Raw genomic sequence first — 18,673 nt, forward strand, 5'->3', positions numbered from 1 at the left:
TAGTCTACAGTTATGGCATCGCTCACTTTTTCCTCATTCCTCTTCTCATCTACTCTCTCCTGCTCTATTCTCTTTCCTTTTTGTGCCAGCTGAGTTGGCACAGACTGTGTGAAATATTTAGGGGCACAGCAGGTCTATCAGACGAGTTCTCAGTGTGGAGTTTGTGGAGTGCACTGCTGTCTGCAAGCTTGACACACTCATTAAATGTTGTATAGGATTCCACCCAGGGCCCCACTGTAAGATATTTGTGTTTATGTATTATGAGCTCTTTTTCTCTTGGGCAGGCAGAACTTTTAAACTCCAGTCGAATCAATAGACAATGTTCTATTTTGTTTTTCTCCAACACTCATGATGTGTTTTCCTACCCTTGCAGGGCTAGCGGCCATGGCACTGCAGATGATGGTGTAGACGACAACTTTGTGCAGAGAGAGAGAGAGCAGAGAGGACACTGGGTCAATAAGTTGCTCTCCTCACCGTAGACTGACAGACGCTGTCCAGGTTTTTTCTGGGCCCAGGATCACAAAGGTGAACGGATCACCTGGCCTACTGCTTCCTCTCAGAAAGATATTCAAAATGCTGCCGTATGGGAGGAGGCCCCTTCCCGCCTCTCTTTGCGAGGCATTCCTCCTCCTCTTCTTCCTCTCGTTCCTCCCTCAACATGGGGGGCTCGAGGTTAACCTCTCTTACTTCCGGACCTTTACCCCACCAGAGGGAGGGCTTACACATTTGGTTGTCCATAACAAAACGGGTGAAGTCTACGTCGGTGCTGTCAATTGGATCTACAAGCTCTCCAGCAACCTGACCAAGCTACGAAACCATGTTACCGGTCCTGTGGTGGATAATGAGAAATGTTACCCACCACCTGGTGTTCAGTCTTGCCCTCACGAGCTATCACAGACTAGCAATGTCAACAAGCTGTTGCTTCTGGATTCAGGACAGAACAGGCTCATTGCATGTGGAAGCACCTCACAGGGTATATGCCAGTTCCTCCGACTGGATGACCTCTTCAAACTTGGTGAGCCGCATCACCGCAAGGAGCACTATCTTTCAAGTGTGTCCGAGGCAGGGACTATGTCAGGAGTGGTTATTAGTGGAACCCAAGGTGAAGACAGCGGCAAATTGTTCGTAGGTACACCCATCGAAGGAAAATCTGAGTACTTCCCAACTCTCTCCAGTCGTAAGCTGATGGCTAATGAGGAGAATGCTGAAATGTTCAGCTTTGTCTACCAGGATGAGTTTGTCTCCTCACAGCTCAAGATTCCATCCGACACCCTTTCCAAGTTCCCTACTTTTGACATCTACTATGTCTATGGGTTTAGCAGCGAGCAGTTCATCTACTACCTAACTCTCCAGCTGGACACCCAGCTAACCTCGCCGGATGCCAGTGGTGAACAGTTCTTCACCTCAAAGATCGTCCGCCTCTGTGTGGATGACCCCAAGTTCTACTCCTACGTAGAGTTTCCTATTGGCTGTACCAAGGATGGTGTGGAATACCGATTGGTTCAAGACGCCTACCTCAGTCGGCCCGGTGCAAAGCTGGCAAGATCATTGGGTATCTCTGAACAGGATGAGGTGCTGTTTACCGTTTTTGCTCAGGGCCAAAAGAACCGAGCCAAGCCACCGAAAGAATCAGCCCTATGCCTGTTCACACTGCGAAAAATCAAGGAAAAGATTAAGGAGAGGATCCAATCCTGCTACAGGGGTGAAGGAAAACTATCCCTTCCCTGGCTCCTCAACAAGGAACTGAACTGCATCAACTCAGTAAGTCACACTCATTAACTATATAGTTACATTAACAAGCAAGACACCAGGTGCACTGTTGACTGTTGTTCCTTAAGTCCCTCAACTCAGTTCCAGTGTTGATGGGTGTCATAGCATTCAATTGATTCATTATAGAACGCATGTTATTTCCAGATCATTGGTGCAGTAAAGCAGTTGGGAATATCTTGTCCATGTGCATGGATGCAGGGCCTGAGAATCTCACTGTTGTTTAACAGGGAAACCTCCATTCTAAAGTCAGATTAACTAGCCCAGCCACATCATTAGCTCAGTCCATGGGATTAGCGCCCTGTCACTCTCTTGCCTCATGTGTCCATTTCCTCAAGTGATAATTGATTTAAACTCTTAAAGTTGTCTTTGTTGCCCAAGTCCTCTTGGGACCTTCATTCTGGTGTCAGAACAATGTGGACGCCACAAAGAGGCTAGTGTGCAGGCGCATAGCTTACTTGCTAATCAACAGCGCTTTTAGCTGTGCTCTCTACATAGGCTATCATAGGAAATAGCCAAGCCGGCAGTTCTACACCGAACACAATGCTCTAGCACAGAATGAGGGGATTATTCCCAGAGAACAGCCCAAATCCTCCCTTCTATTATATGTGCAGCATGTTCCTGGGTGATTCGACTGTACTCAGACATACAAGAGGAAACACATTTTGGTTGATGGAGCGAGTCAGAGACTTGTGAGAGTAATAAAAAATAGAAGGATGGAGCTGGTGATTATGAAAGAAAGGAAGATAAAGGGAAGGGAGGCAGATAAAGATCGAGAAAGTGTGCCGACTTTGCTTCTCATGTAGTATTATGATATATTATGATGCAGTTTCAGTGATTGTAGTTATTGTTTCACAATTCTTATGCCATGACACCTCATCTCCAGTATTTTGTCATACCACTAGTGGGTTATGAGTTATTACATTTCTCTGACAACTTTTATTAAATGCCTCAAATGAGAAAACATACAGTAATATTCGCTTCAGTTTATAATGGCAATATGTGATCTGATCAAGCAGTTAAAGGCACATACATCAAAGCTCTAAAATTCAAACTAGACAGAAATTCATTTTACCATCCATCATATGCTGAATTGTAATCACCTATCAGAATACATATCCCAGTTAGAGAGACCTGCTGTTATTCAGCTGTCATAGACTCTCTGTCAGAAGCAGGTTTGATTGAGACCTTATGTTATCTTTTTTTTTTTTTTTTTTTTTTTTTTATATGACTCATCATATACAAACTAATTTTATTCAATAAAATTGTGCTTTCCATAAAGAAAATTGATGGAAAATTCATGAAGAAAATAGAGATACCAACACGTATTTCTTTCTTTTGTGGAACATGAAAAGATATTTTGAAGAATAACAACATTGACTGTCATCGTGTGAAGATATCTTTTGTGTCCTACAGAAGAAAGTAATGCATACTTGTTTGAAACTGCATGATAATGAAAATAAATCATATTTCTGGCTGAACCCTGTTGCTCTGTCATAAAAATAATCAATAAGACTACTTTTTATCTAATGCTTGCTGAAAATGCAACACTTACTTGGCTTCTCACATGTTTTGAAATTACGTTTATTATGTTTATTATGTGAAACATTTTGGGCTTTACTTTGCCTTGTTCATAATCTTAACAGTTGTCTTTATAGTGCATCGTGGGTAGTGTAAACCATATGCTCTAATGTAGTTTTTGATGGTAGCGGCCACAGTGGAAGAATCCTTCTGCGAATAACTGACAGTGGCATTAACGATAATAACTGCTGCCATTATAATAACGGGCCTGGAGCAATCTGCCTTGGTAATGATGGCGGCACGGCTGGCTGAATTGGATGAAAAGATAACGCTCTGAGGGTCCTCCACCGGCAAGCTTCCAGCTTATGAATAATTCACCCTCACTCACCTTGTGTTATTCATTTATAGCCCATCACAATCAGCGCATGATCAAAAATCCCTCTGCCTCCGCGCTCTGCTTACAAGCAATTAATGTTGTCATTTTCCAATCACAAAGCACACTTTCATAATTCAGAAGGCTTTGGGGGAGACACACGTGCAGACAGACGGAAAGCCGACTGGAGTGGGAAAAGCAACGAGAGATGTGCGCGATTGGACAGACAGACAGTAAGCGCTTTTGACGTCTTTCTTCTGCCCACCTGTCCCGTTGCTCATGGTAAAGCTATGCATATATGTAAATGAGAAACCGTACATGATGGTGCTTGATTACCATCTGCGACACTCTGTTGCAATCCATCAAAGACACGTCAGCAGAGTCAAATAATAATTACACACAGACTTCTCTATCCTGTTTTTTATCAAGGCTGGCAGAAGTACTTTTTCACTGTAATTCATTTCATTGGCCTTTGCTTTATAAAACAACTGACGTCTATAGCGGACACTTTTGTTCATACACAGGAAGGGCCTCTAATATTATTCAATACAGCATCATGATGCAGCAGCGTTTTGGAAGCTGAAGACTGAATTTGTACTTTGCTGCCAAAGTGCCCTATTCAGATGCTGATGTGAGTCTTTCTTATGTTTTCAAATCTATTGATCTACAGGATATAGAGATTATTCTGCTGGATGGTGGCGTCTCTCCGTCTATTTCCATGCGGCTTGCACGCCAGACTCTCCTCCAAATCTTTCGAATTTATGGCGGCTGTAACAAGAGGAACTTTTAAAAGTTCCAGGTCACCTTCTGTGCCAGATGCAAGCTGGTTTCCAACCATCTGAATTGTGCCCATAAAAAAAAAGGGAAGAAGGGGAAAAAGCTGAACAAAAACATATTAGCATTGCTAATGAGTTTTTCAGTCTGTCCACAGGTGATATTAATGAGCACAACAACTGCACACAATAACAACAAACAACAATACACACTCGTCACTTTTATCGAATGACTTTTAGCTGATTTTGTGTGTGGCATTGAGACAAATTGTTGTTTAACTGATGAACGAAAATACGCCAGGACCGACTCCTCACCCTTCGCTCCTTTGCATAATTACATTATCACTTATCTCAGTTGATCACTTGCCTGGAGATTTTGATTGCTAGAAGTTATCCTTCTTGTGTTAGTTCTGTTTTTCCCTCAGACTGAAGGCAGAAAGATTTTCTGTCTTGTCTTTTAATCTCCGATGCCATTGAGACTTCCCCAATGAAAGACTTGGTGATTTAATCATGACATTGAATATCATTTGCTTGCTGTTGGTGTTCACTTCAGTTCTTTTTGACTCTTAAGAAGAGCTCAAGGAAATGAGAGAACAAGTCCATGTGGGAGTTCTTCACGGACAGGCAAAAAAGATATTGTACTGGATTACACTTTAATGGCTTCCCATCTGTGCCTCCTTCCCTGTGGGGTATTGATCAGAGATGACTGGATATTGAAAAATCATATAGATGAAACTATATCCACCTCAATAGCCTTGGGGCTAATTGTTTTTCCATAGTTATTTATCGTGCTCTGGAACACAGGTTTGAGATTAAGGGAATCCTCGGCAGATTTTTCTTCCTTAAAGGGGAAACAAAGAAGGACAATTGACTAAATATCTGTTCTTTCCAAATGGGTGCTTCACTACCATTTTTCATTTTCAGAGACCAAGAATGAGTACTGATACTTTCTTATATTTGCTGATACAATATAGGCCCAGTTGTAAGATTTCAAAGAAAGATAATTTGGGCCTAGGCCCTAGGGTATTTATTTATTTATTTATTTTATCTTTATTTAACACTACTATGAAGAAGCAACCAGAATGTTTTTATTTTCGTTGTTTTGTTTTTTTTGGTTTACTGTTTTATATTGAGTATAAGTCCATGATCTCAGTTTTCTAAGCTATAGTATTGTATCATTGCTTCCCTGTGTGGATGGTAGCATTGTGAATGCACTTGTAATGGGATAAAATTTGCATTTCCTGCTCCTCTGTAGCTTTAACATAAACTATTCAGATCAAACAAGGCCTTGAGATCGGCCAAATAAAGTGTAGACAACTGTATGAGCTCTCTGTGATGGTAATTTTAAATCAATAAGTCAGCCAGTTAACTGGATAGTAAGAAAAATGACTCACCCCTCCCCAGCCTTTCAGATGGCGACTATGTGTGTAGGTTGCAAATCTCTTAACAGGTCAGGCTTGGAGTGCTCCCCATCTAATTGTCGGTGTAATTATTTATTGATGTGTGTTTGTGTGGGAGCCGCATAGAGAGTGTGTGTGGGATGGTAGGTGGTTGTGATCAAGCGCACAGTGTGTGTTTGTGGGTGTGCGCTTGTGTGCTGCGCTATTTGCCAGGCTGCACGTGCAGCTGTATTTGTTGTTTCCTGTGGTGGTGGGCAATGGGATGGATCCAGAGAACATCAGTCTATTTCATATTCCACAAAGGATTAAAAACAACCGCAAACAAAAACTGGCAAAAGCCAGTTATACCTTCCTTGCTGAAAAGACCTGCTTAGATTTTACCAGCATGTATTTGCAGGCTGGTTAGTTCTGGTTTGGTTCTGTTAAGATGGTCAGCCATCACGTTTTCTGTCGATGTTGTTTGACCAAGGAAGTGCTGCTGGTTAAGAAGGTTAAGTAGACTAAAGGTGTGTTCCCACCAAAAGCGAAGCAAATATTTGCATTGCGTTACTTGCTCTAGATTACTCGCAGGATGTTTATCGCATCACTAGCATTAATAAAAACAAAAAAAAAACAATAAAAAACATTTTCTGATACAACAGGACAAACCAAACATGTCAATAAGCTCTTCACTAATTGGCTTGCGCAACAACCTGTAATGCATATTTTTCACTCGAATTTACATTTTGAGGCAAATATCGTGCATTGGCAGCAAACGTGTCACCGAGTTCACATCATTTATGTCTTTACATTGACTTTGTGTGTAATTTACTTGTGCAAATAATCAAATTTGCTTTTGTTGTGCACACACTATAAGTGGGGATACTTGCCATGAACATTAAGGTCTGCGCACACAAAAAGTGAATTTAATTATTTGCGTTAGCAGAACACATACAATATGAACATGCATACAATAAGTCAATGCAAAGACGCGAATAGACGCAAACTGGGTGATGCCATGTGAATATTCGCTTATTCAATATTCCGTTAATTTTTTTTATTTAATTATATTAAATGTATAAAAGTAATTTTTACTAAACAGGGCTCTAGACTAAGTTTTTGCACTGGTTGCAGTGGTGCGCCTAACTTTTTTTCTTAGGTGCACCAGCACAAAAGTTAGGTGCACCCAAATTTTCGACCGCATTGCATTTAACACCGCAGTTTTACAAGTTCACTTTTTTTTTTTTTTTTAATCAATGACATATTGGCAATATTGACTTGTAAATGATTAACTAACAATCTGGTCAACATAAAGTTCTATATTTGAAGCACGATTCTACAAGAAAGGTACCTTACTGAAAAAGTGCTGGTGCTTAAAATGCTTCACTGAGCTGAAATTTAAACTTAAAACATCTCAACATAAATTAAATAAAAAGAAAACTGGCCACACTCTCTCTAGCATCAAAATCTTCCAGACTTGGCCCCTCTACACTGATCTTATCAGATCTTCCACTGTGTCTGAATGAAGGGATGCTCTAGTGTCTGATTTGAACAACTAAACAGTCCCTAACAGCTTATACTACTGTCTCAGCTATTAAAATAGTTCAGTTTTGTATGTTATAGCAAAGTGATTATATTTCGTTTCATTTTTTTTTTTTTATTAAGTTAATTTAGAAAAACATTTGGAGCATGTTTTGTTTGTTAAATAAATATATATTTTTTTAAGTAACGACCAAGCGGCCAGCATTAGACAGTGAGCCTATGTTTGATCAATTTAGCCTTCTCAAATCATCACGACTCGCCTAAAATAAAATCTATAGATTTAAAACTGTTCAAGCATATAACAATGTTTAAATGTTAGACCCAGATAAATGTGCGCTATATCCAATAGTTTGTGCGGAGACGCTTCAGGACTTGGAGACACCAGCATGATCACTTGCATTTTTTTCAGTGGATACGCCGTCAGTTTTGCACATAAAGGTAAGAGTATTACATCATTCGTAAATGCAAAGGGTCTTTTATTTGTGTGCACTTACAATATCAACAAAACGTTGTGCTTTAATTAAATAAAGAATACAAACACAATGCGCTTTCTGCGTCTCGTATTTAACAGGAGTACAAAAATAATTATTAGTAAATAATTCAAATATCTCCTTACTATTTCCCCCTGTCACATTTATGGTAAGTACTTTTGCCGGTGCTTTACGGCAAGATTGAGCCTATTGCTTGCATTTGAACGCATAACTGTTCAGCTGTGCTGCTGCTGCGGGACACAAAACACCGTCGAGCCGCTCTTGTCAGTCGTAGTATCACGGTCTCGTGTTGTTTCCACCAGCGTGGCAAATTTTTTTTTCATCACTAATTGATGTATGTCTAAAATATAAAAGTAATGAGAAGTCTAAAACAGGCGGGAGGCCCAGCCCGCGTTTGAACTATGACGTGAAAATTGTCCCGAAGCCCGGCTCGTGGGGCATAAAAAAGTCGGGGTCCGTCGGGCTCGGGCTGAAATGCAGGGCTCTAGTGTCTGTTGTTTACCTTGAACGGCTCTGATTTTTTTTTAGTTGCACCATTGAGAAATTAGGTCGCATGTGCGACCAAATTGGACACACTCTAGAGCCCTGCTAAAATTATGACAATTACTGCAGTCTTTTTTTGTTGCAATTTTACTTTTTAGTCTAATTATCTAAATTTTCATGAGTATGTTTTAATTATTGCCATGAGGTGCATTTGCCTCATTTTTGGCTTCTTTAACAACAATTTTTCTTAATCTTTAGTTTGAGGTTTGAACAACTTACAAGTTAGCCATTGCACTCTATTTGTAATAGTAAGTTTGGGACAGGATTTTGATCCAGGATCAAAACTCATACTCGACAAGATCACATTTACTGGTCCTTGCACTGTCAGAGACCCTCAATGCCAAATGTTGCTGATTTAGCTACTTAAGAAGTCTGAACATAAGCGCTTACTGTTGTTTGACCAAGTTTGACATGCTTTTGGATCAGCGTCCTTGTGGAAAAACATTCCTACCAACCAATGAGTTTGGATTTAAGCTTAAACAGAATTCTTATTAATTTAGCATTGCTCAAAACTTTTTGGGGTAGGTTAAGATATGATTTGAGACTATTTTACTAGAATGTTGTTCTAGGAACATCACATGCAGTACTTAGCAGCCATATGTTCACAGGTCTTTTCAGCAGGGCCAGAGAACAACAGTTCATCTTGATATTATGCAGTAAATAATGCTCAGCCATAATCTTGTGATTTCTACAGATGAATACTTGCTAAATCATTATGACTTATGGCCAGCCACTTTTGGTAAGCAAATTTCAGAGCATAACTAGCATGACCTGGAAAAAAGATGGTGAACCACTTTTGAAAGGACAAAGCCATTCCTCATTCCTGGCACCTCGACCCAAGCTGGAGAGCGAATGGGAGTTTTGTGACACTCCGAAGAGGTCATGGCGGCTTTTAGAACTTTATTATTATGTTTTTCATCTTGAAGCTAGCTGTTGTCTGAGATGTTTCTAGCAGGCTTTTTTGAGTCCAAATGTAATGAGGGGGTGTATGATTAGATGATGGAGCATTACAGGACGCTGAGGTCAGAGGTTCCAGGAAAAAATGAAATGTTTTGGGTGCATAATGAGGATTGGATGGGTGCTGTCACCATGCAACTTGTGTTTTTAGGGGGTGGACCAGTGTAGCTAGACAGAAAAAAATGCTCCTCATTAATGGAAACCAACAGTTACAGCTTAAAATGCCAAAATGACTGTGCTTTGTTCATGTGAAGTGAGAAAGACATGGTTTGATTTATTATGGTGTGCTCTAAATGCTTCGTTGATTGTGTGTTTCAATAGACAGTGTTTGTGAGTCAAGTACCTTCATCTGATGTTGTCTAAAGCCCTGATATTGCTCCTGGGAGACATTCGCTGATAACCATGATACAGTACATTTAGCAAATGAGCCTGTAGATGCAATATGATTCTTTCATTGATATTTTCTACCAAACAGATTGTTTATTATTTCCATTTTGTCACTAAAGAGAGCTTAGCCGCTAGATCTGACCCATAACTGCAACAGTCACAACGACAAAACATATTTGGACACTTAAGCCAGGGTTTTTCCAACTTTTTTCAATTTATTAGTGAACTGGCTTTATATTGATACTGTACTGTATATATAATATATAATATAATCTGGAACTTCAGCCATGCATTAAAATATATGAATGTCTTTATCAAACTAATGGCAATTATTTGAAATGGCATTACATACTTAATTAAATATTCACTAAAATGTTCATTTTTTTATTCACTAAAACATGTTTACTTTATAAAGCTGAAACTAGTTAAAATTTTTGTTTTTTCATTGTACAACATAGGATCTACTCCTGTGTTTACTCTGCTAATGAAATATTTAGGTTAAATGTAATTGCAAAAATGGCTCAAAGCAAAGAAAAATTGGTTTTGAGAAAAGCTTTAACATCATTTGTTTGCATGTCACTTGCGATTGGTATTTTTTGTAATGCAGTGACATTCATGTCAGATAAGTGTTTAAATGCTGTTTGGTGCAAATGTATTATCTTTCAGGGGTCACCAGAGGCCTTTTTTTTTTTTTTTTGGTCGACTTACATTGCATATACATTGGCATCAGGCATTTTAACAGCATGTTAAACATTATGTTAGCTTGATCAGGGCTCTTTAGCATACTGCTGTTGAAAGCTCACAGATGCCTCATGCTGAGTCTTGAAGTGGCGTTTCCAGCCTTTCTTCTTGAACGGGCGTCAAACAGCAGACCCATATTCTCTCAATGTTATGTTCCTGTTATGGCCTTGTTGTGGAAGAGAACGCGCCCAGCGGGGCCTCCAATGGCTACCATGAAGCTGCTGAATGGATACTAATGAAATCGCTCATTGCTTTCTCATGTACTCACGCACAACAGAGATGTATCTCGGATCTCATTACTTCGGAGCTGTATGTGAACGTAGCTCGGCAGAGCTCTCGACAGACACGTTTTCAGCCGGAAATGCAGCGCGCTCTTGGGAGAAAGTCTGTGTCTGCGCTGTAATTGGATTAGTGTTTATGGGATGCTTAATTTTAGATTATGTAGATTATAATCTGATGCTTTTGCTGGGACAACAATGTTAATAACCTCAGATCAGCTTCATGAGCTTAGAGATGATGAAGCACACACACATACACAGGCTTGCGTGTATGACTCACAGCATATGGTTAACAGTCAAGAGCTTGTTTAGAATAAATGTAATAGTTGCATGTGTAAAAAAAAATGCATGAAACAATCAAAATCATGCATAAATGCAAAAAGATGTGAATAAGGAATTATAGGAAATCATATGTGAAATATCTCTTACTGTTATTTGTGGGTTTGAAAGATGATTAAATCCTGTTGATTTGGTTTGTAGGACTTCAGGTTATGAATTTTGAATTAGAATTCATGAGGTTTTATGTATACGAGTTTAACTGCAGTTAAATAACACGGTGGGAGAAATCTGTTATGTTTTGACACTGTTATGCATTATGAATATTAAATGATTTTGGCATTTTGCTATTTAAGTGTACCTTCAACCAGAACATAAATCTAAGCACTAGTCATGGGGATTTTTATTGATTTTAATAAACTGCTTTTACTAGAGTCTAGAAATCTTATATAAACAACAACAACAAAAAAAAACTACTAGATAGCTTCCTTTTCATTTAAGATTTTTTTTTTATGCATAATTGTATTTTTTGTTGATCTGTTTTTTTTTTTTAAGAATCCTTATTAAAAGTACTAGTTACAATTATTATTTTGGTTAAATTAGTATAAAATATAAGATTTATAGTTTTATATTTATTTCATTCTGCAGTCTTCTGCATTATGCATTGTTTTATATATATGTGTGTGTGTGTTTGTGTGTGTGTGTGTGTGTGTGTGTATATATATATATATATATATATATATATATATTGTTATATATATATATATACATTATTTTTTGTAAAATTTTGGAGTTTAGCAGATTTTTTTTGGGGGGTGGGGGGGGGGGTTATTTACTTTTCATGCTGAAATATTAATAACCCTCAGACAAACCAGGATATATGCAGTCACATACATGTGGAATGTAAAGTATCCCCTTTGTTTCGGCACACGTTTAGGTTCACTGGAATCTTAAAGGGAAGCGATCAGGCAGGAAGTGGGTCAGTAATGTTGAGAAATTGGCCTAAATTGCATTTCCTAGGCAGCACATTAAGAGTAGGACCAGCTGCTTTCAATGGAAGCTCTGAAAGGCCTGATGTCTGAGCGTGCCAAACATACGTGTGATCTGCCATACAAGGATGCAAATCATTCAACCTCTACAGGTTCTTTCTCATGAGAAGCAGTGCAGATTTAGGGATGCCTTGCCAAACTATTTGTTCTGTTATCCTAATCTGAACCGTATGAGGACAGTAGATCAACTGCGCTCAGTGCTAAATAGGGATTGTACACAGACAAAGTGGGTAAATTTCAGGAAAAAATATGTGTGGGTCATATTTCAACACAAAATCATAAGAATGATTTATTTTCATGCCATTTATGACCATTTCTTTTTCATTGGGAAAGCCATTTTTATTTGTTTATATATATATATATATATATATATATATATATATATATATATATATATATATATATATATATATATATATATATATATATATATATATTTTTTTTTCTTTATTTAAAAAAGCAAACGTTTGCTTTTATAGAGATTATTTTATAATTGTAATATGGTAATGTGCATTACATTAATGTGAATTACATATGTGGTGGCATTAAACATGATGCCACAATTCAAAATATTTGAATAGACTTTTTCTCCTCTCAAAATATAATTTCTTTTAGTATTTATTTATTTATTTAGTTTGAAATATGACCTGGGAAAGTTCTTGACAGGTTTTATGAGATTCACCCAACTAACTAAAAAACGAAACTGTTTCAGTTTGCTTGCATCTGGAAGCATTTTTCTACCTTTGCTCTTCCATTCAGTTTTTGGAAGTTTATCCTGATTTATAGATCAGCGAAATGCATAATCACTTATCCGCCGTTAAAGAAAGAAGGAGAAACAGAGAGAGAGAGAGAGTGAGTGTTGTGCATATGTGTTCTGTCTGTGCCAGATGCCATGGGGCCGAGCGCAGGTCATGGGCAGTCTCATAATCAGGCCTCTGTGCACTGCTTGGAAACGTGTTTGTGTTGTATGGCGCTGGTCTGAGGAATCTGTATGTGCGAGTGTGAACAGGCTGTGTCTGGGGTGTGTGTGTGGTGTCAGGTCAGTGGAGAGGAGATATGAACATCTGTCCCACAGCTTTTTCCTGCTGCTAGTTAAATGACACAAGCGTGCACACGTTACACATTAGCACATGTGAGTGACTCAGAGTTGCACTTGCCTCTTTCAGTCAGCTCTCTGTCGTTATACACAACATAGTATCTGCTTCAGAAGTCGTACACCCAAGAAATTTTCACGCCGGGCCGTTTGAATCCATATCGCATACAAAGACTAAGATCAGAATGCCGTATTATATCATGCTGTATTTCTGTTTCTGCAGTATGCATGCTGTGCATACAGTATGTTTTGTATACATAGTACTCTCACGAGAGATTACATATGCCAAATATAGAGTATGCAAGAAAGCACATTGCAGTAGGTACTGTATCCCACAATGCAATGCACTTGATTTAACCTACTGTATATGTTTAGGGATAGGGTGCGTGCTCATCAAAAGCGAAGCAAATATTTGCGTTGTGTTAATCCGGGGTCACACTAGACTTTTCGTTCCATTGACTTCCATTCATACGCATGCGAATGCGTCAGAGCGGAAACGCAAGCCCGTGCGATTTCGCATTCCGTTTTGTAGCAAAGTTCAAGTTTGGTGAACTTTGACCTGTGAATTCACGTCACGTGAGACCAATAGAAGATCAAAACCACACTAAGTGACCTATCGGTAAAGAAATTTAAAACACTGAGGAATTGCTCATTTTAGCAGTATCGCATCATCCTGTTTTATACAACACAACTTTAAAAGATAACAAAAATCACGTATAAAGAAAACTGGTTAGGTTTGCGGTGGCAAGGGAAACAGGAGCATTTATTGCATGAGATTTGTATGTGTGCGTGTGTTTACTTGATTAATTATACATGTGACTGTTTGCAATCACTTACCGTATTTTTCGGACTATAAGTCGCACCTGAGTATAAGTCGCATTAGTCCAAAAATACGTCATGACGAGGAAAAAAACATATATAAGTCGCACTGGACTATAAGTCGCATTTATTTAGAACCAAGAACCAAGAGAAAACATTAACGTCTACAGCCGCGAGAGGGCGCTCTATGCTGCTCAGTGCTCCTGTAACCTATCAGATTGGCTGCATATTTTACTACCTGCAGTTTGTAATCTTCAGAATAGGATTTTCTTTTGGGGGGCATTTTGTTTGCATTCAGTCTTTCTCAGTTGTCTTTAAGTTAATATTTCAGTTAACAGATTTCAGTTGTTTTCAGTTAATGTTTTCAGGGGTATGCTGCAGGAGCACTGAGCAGCATAGAGCGCCCTCTCGTGGCTGTAGACGGTAATGTTTTCTCTTGGTTCATGTCAAATTAATTTTGATAAATAAGTCGCAGGACCAGCCAAACTATGAAAAAAAAGTGTGACTTATAGTCCGGAAAATACGGTAAATAGAAAAGAATTATGACTAGTGAGGATATTTTGTTGGTGTACTCCATTTCGCAGCACCATCCGAACGAATTTTGCATGCTCAAATCTAGTGTGACCGCCGCTTTACTCGTGGGATGTTTTTCGCATCACTCGTGTAAATAAAAACATTAAAACAATAAAAAACATTTCTGCAACAACCGGACGTGTTGTTGAATTAAATAATTTGATTCAATTTTGATGTGCACTTACACATTTTCCCTCTAGATTACTCACGGGGGGCTGTTTGTGTCAATCACGCGTATAAAAACATTGCGTAATGCCCTCCTCCATTTTCTGATACAACCGGACATGTCAATAAGCTCTTCACTTATTGGCTTGCGTGTCAAGGTGTCATGCAAATTTTCTGCTCGAGATGACATTTTTCAACTTGGGTGGAAGATGCGATTGAGGTGTGTATTGTGCATTTGCGGCAATCGTGACGCCCAGATTGCATCATTCGCATTGCCCAGCACAAATTTGCATCTGTTTGCGTCTTTGCATTAATTTTGTATGTAATCTACTTGTGCGAATAGTTAAATGCACACACCATTACACTTTATTTTAAGGTGTCCTATGTGATCGCAACACGCATTCAGTCAAAGAAAGGTTGTTTCTCAGTTCCAAAAATGGAATGAACAGCCTTGCGTTCTCATCATTACAGATTTACAAGAGCTACATTGGACAAACGAACTGAAAGCGGAACGAACCCGCGCTACTCGTTTGGGCTTCGCAAGAAATAAAGTTACCATATAGCTATAAGTACATACAATATATAACTGTGATATTATATTTGAATGAATGATATATATATATATATATACATATATATATATATATATATATATATATATTTGAATATATATATATATATATATATATAATATAAAATAATATGTATATATGTGTGTGTGTGTGTGTATACTATGTATGTATTATTAATATTACTATTTTTATGTATTACAAATGTACTTTAATATTTACTATTCCAATATTATTTTAATTTATTTTCTAATTAGATTAGGCAAAATTATTAGGCAAAATCATCAGTTCTAATCCTATTTGCTCACTACTATGCAAATGTCTGTGATTGTGGTCTGTACAAGTTTGAAACAAACTTGCTTAGAAGTTACCAGACTGCTACAAGGATCAATTTCGAGGAAGAACTAGTTGCTGGAGCCGCCAAAATTTGCAAGGGAGGTGATATCAGATCTTTGAAATATATAGCTAATAAATGAGATCCTGGAGTGTATCTTGTCTTTAGGTTATTCCCCCAAATGTTTGTCATGTCAGGTTATTTGTAGTTAGTTGCAGTGTAGTTTGACTAAGTTAGACTACACTGACTATAAAGCAGAATATATCTTTTCTGCTCTTCACAATGTCATCATTTTGAAGGTTATTTTAATCTACACCTTCAATTCAAAATCAGCCCCTATCAGCAGTGAACACTTCTCCTCCACTTTCCACTGATATTTTCCAGTGCCTCCATGCGGTGAACACCTGCTCTCACTCCATGACTGTATCGTGCAGGCGTTATAAAGCCAAACAATAAAAACACGAGTGCGTTTTTTAGTGTCAGATGAAGGGATGGAATGAAAGAGGAATGGAGACTGAGAAAGAGAGTCCAGAGGTGATTAAAGGTGAAAACGTAGACTGATATATTGCTCTGCCTTACAGCCGTGCCACGGGGTACAAGCCCTAAACAACAGGACCACAGCATGTACTAGACAGTGTAAGTGAATGTGAGAGTGCATTATGGGTGTGAATGTGTCTGACTGTATATTTCTGTATAAACCGTTTAGCGTGTATGTAAATATTTACAGGAAGTCATGCAGGAAGAGGCATCAGGACAGAGAAGCTAAAAACAGTCGTATAGAATATAGAATCTCACACTAACATTAAAAAGTAATATATATATATATATATTACTTTTTATAATATATAATATATATAGTAATATATATATATATATATATATATATATATATATATATATATATATATATATATATATATATATATATATATATATATATATATATTAAAGAAATTTATATTTTTATTTATATATGTTTATTTTGATTGAATTTAATGTTATCATAAAGACATTTATAATGTTTCACAATGTTTCTGTTCATCAGGAATGCTGACAACGAACATGGTTTCCATAAAAAATATTAGGCAGCAACTGTTTTCAATATTACTACTATTACTACGATACATTTATTGAGCATATTAAAATGATTTTGAAGGATCATGTGACACAGAAGACTGGAGTTAGAAAATTCAGCTTTGCAGGAATACATTACTTTTTAATTTTTTTTATTTTGGTAATATTTCACAGTATTACTGTTTTTACTGTATTTTTGATCAAATAAATGCAGCCTTATCATTAAGGACTTTAAAATAAAAAAAATAAAAAATTCTTACTGACCCAAAACTTTTGAATAGCTTCATACATACCATTTTTAATAACCTCATATTAATTGGGATGATATATGCAGAAATGTAAATTTAAAAAAAAAAAAAAAAAAAAAAAAAAAAAAAAAAAAAAAAAATATATATATATATATATATATATATATATATATATATATATATTATTTATTTTAATAATAATGTCATACCATGGTGAGCTAGTGAAGACAAAAATATATATATTTTTTAAGTAGTGAAAAACATTTAAGAGTAAATTATTTTTCATAAAATCTTGAATAAAGGAAAATTTTATTATCTGTGTTCACATGAATTTTCTTAGAATTAAAATTAGCATCTACCCAAGACCTATATGACCTCTGGTGTTTCTCTACCAGTTGAGCTGCAGGAACGTCAAATCATATTTTCCTTAATCAAACGACAGGATAGACAGTCTTACATAACGACATTAAGTCTACTAAAGGACTTTAGATTGAGGGTCAATAGGATTGCTCAGTCGAAGCAGCTTTATAAATAACACCATTATATAAAGCTGAACGACAGCTCATGATGGCCGTGCTAATATGACGTGTATTTTTAGATAAGCCTCAGATGCTTTGGGAATCTGTGATGTTCTCCTGTCTAATGCTGTTAATGCCAGAGAGAGCTAGAGCGGCGGAGAGAGTGCCTGAATTCTGGCTCGCTTTAGCGTGAGCACCATTAAGACCCAATTAGAGAGCCTCCATTGGCTGTTTGGAGGAAACAAAGGGCAAACGGCTGAGCCGCTGCATTTCCACCGTCACCAATCAAAACAGGAGGCTGGCAGCCTGCCATCCCTCCACTCATCCCTCTCTCTCTCTCTTTCTCTTAGGCCATGCATCCAGAAATTTTGGCAGCCTCTCTTTATCTTCATTTATGTGTTCCGCCATCTACAAACACATTTAAGGACAAGCGCACACATACACACGCATCAACATAAACACATTTAAGGACAATCCCGCACATGCACACACATAAAACAAACACCTTGGTACATATCTGTGAGTACACAAATAAGGATTCATGTTGAACACAAAGCAGCCGTGTTAGGAAGAAGTGTTTTTGTGCATTTTCTATGCTGGTTTTGGTATATCTCTCCTGTATTTATTTCTTTGTGATACTAGTATAATATAATATAGTTTATAATAATTGTGCAGCTTAATAAAATATATATTTAGTTATAGTTTTATATGTATGTGTATATAATTATATATAATTAATAAATATACATTTGTATTACAACTGCAATCGAATGTTACAATATTTCTATTATAAATACATATTTTTAAATATTATAAATATAATCATAAACTTATAAATTAATGATTCAACTGATATTTAGTTCTAAAACATATTATAATTTGTTAAAATATGAATTTGTTAAAAATGAGATTTTATATTATTTATATAAACACCATTTATAAATAATTATAAATATAATTATAATCTTTAAATTATTGTTACTTAATCATAAAACTTATAAAAAATATTTTTTTATTTATAAATATTTTTGTCAATACTATTTAATAAATATAATTATAAACTCTAAATTATACATGTGAAAACTGTTAATCACACACAAACAAAATTTTGTACTTGTGTATATAAACAAATTTATATTACAACTTATAAAATTGAAATTCTGTATATATTCATGTATATATGTGGACTATATATAATAATGC

General features: G+C 36.9%; 1 protein-coding gene across 1 annotated transcript in view; it reads left to right on the top strand.

Annotated features, from left to right (window-relative positions):
• Positions 1 to 18,673, top strand: part of plxna1a (plexin A1a) — a 214,432-nt gene that overhangs the window by 25,532 nt on the left and 170,227 nt on the right. Inside the window, 1 exon segment of the mRNA XM_042750616.1 lies at positions 374 to 1,761. Within this exon segment, the coding sequence (XP_042606550.1) occupies positions 574 to 1,761 (1,188 nt within the window). The 5' untranslated portion in view covers positions 374 to 573.

This window comes from Cyprinus carpio, chromosome B23 (genome assembly GCF_018340385.1).
Source record: "Cyprinus carpio isolate SPL01 chromosome B23, ASM1834038v1, whole genome shotgun sequence".
NCBI classification, from domain to species: domain Eukaryota; kingdom Metazoa; phylum Chordata; class Actinopteri; order Cypriniformes; family Cyprinidae; genus Cyprinus; species Cyprinus carpio.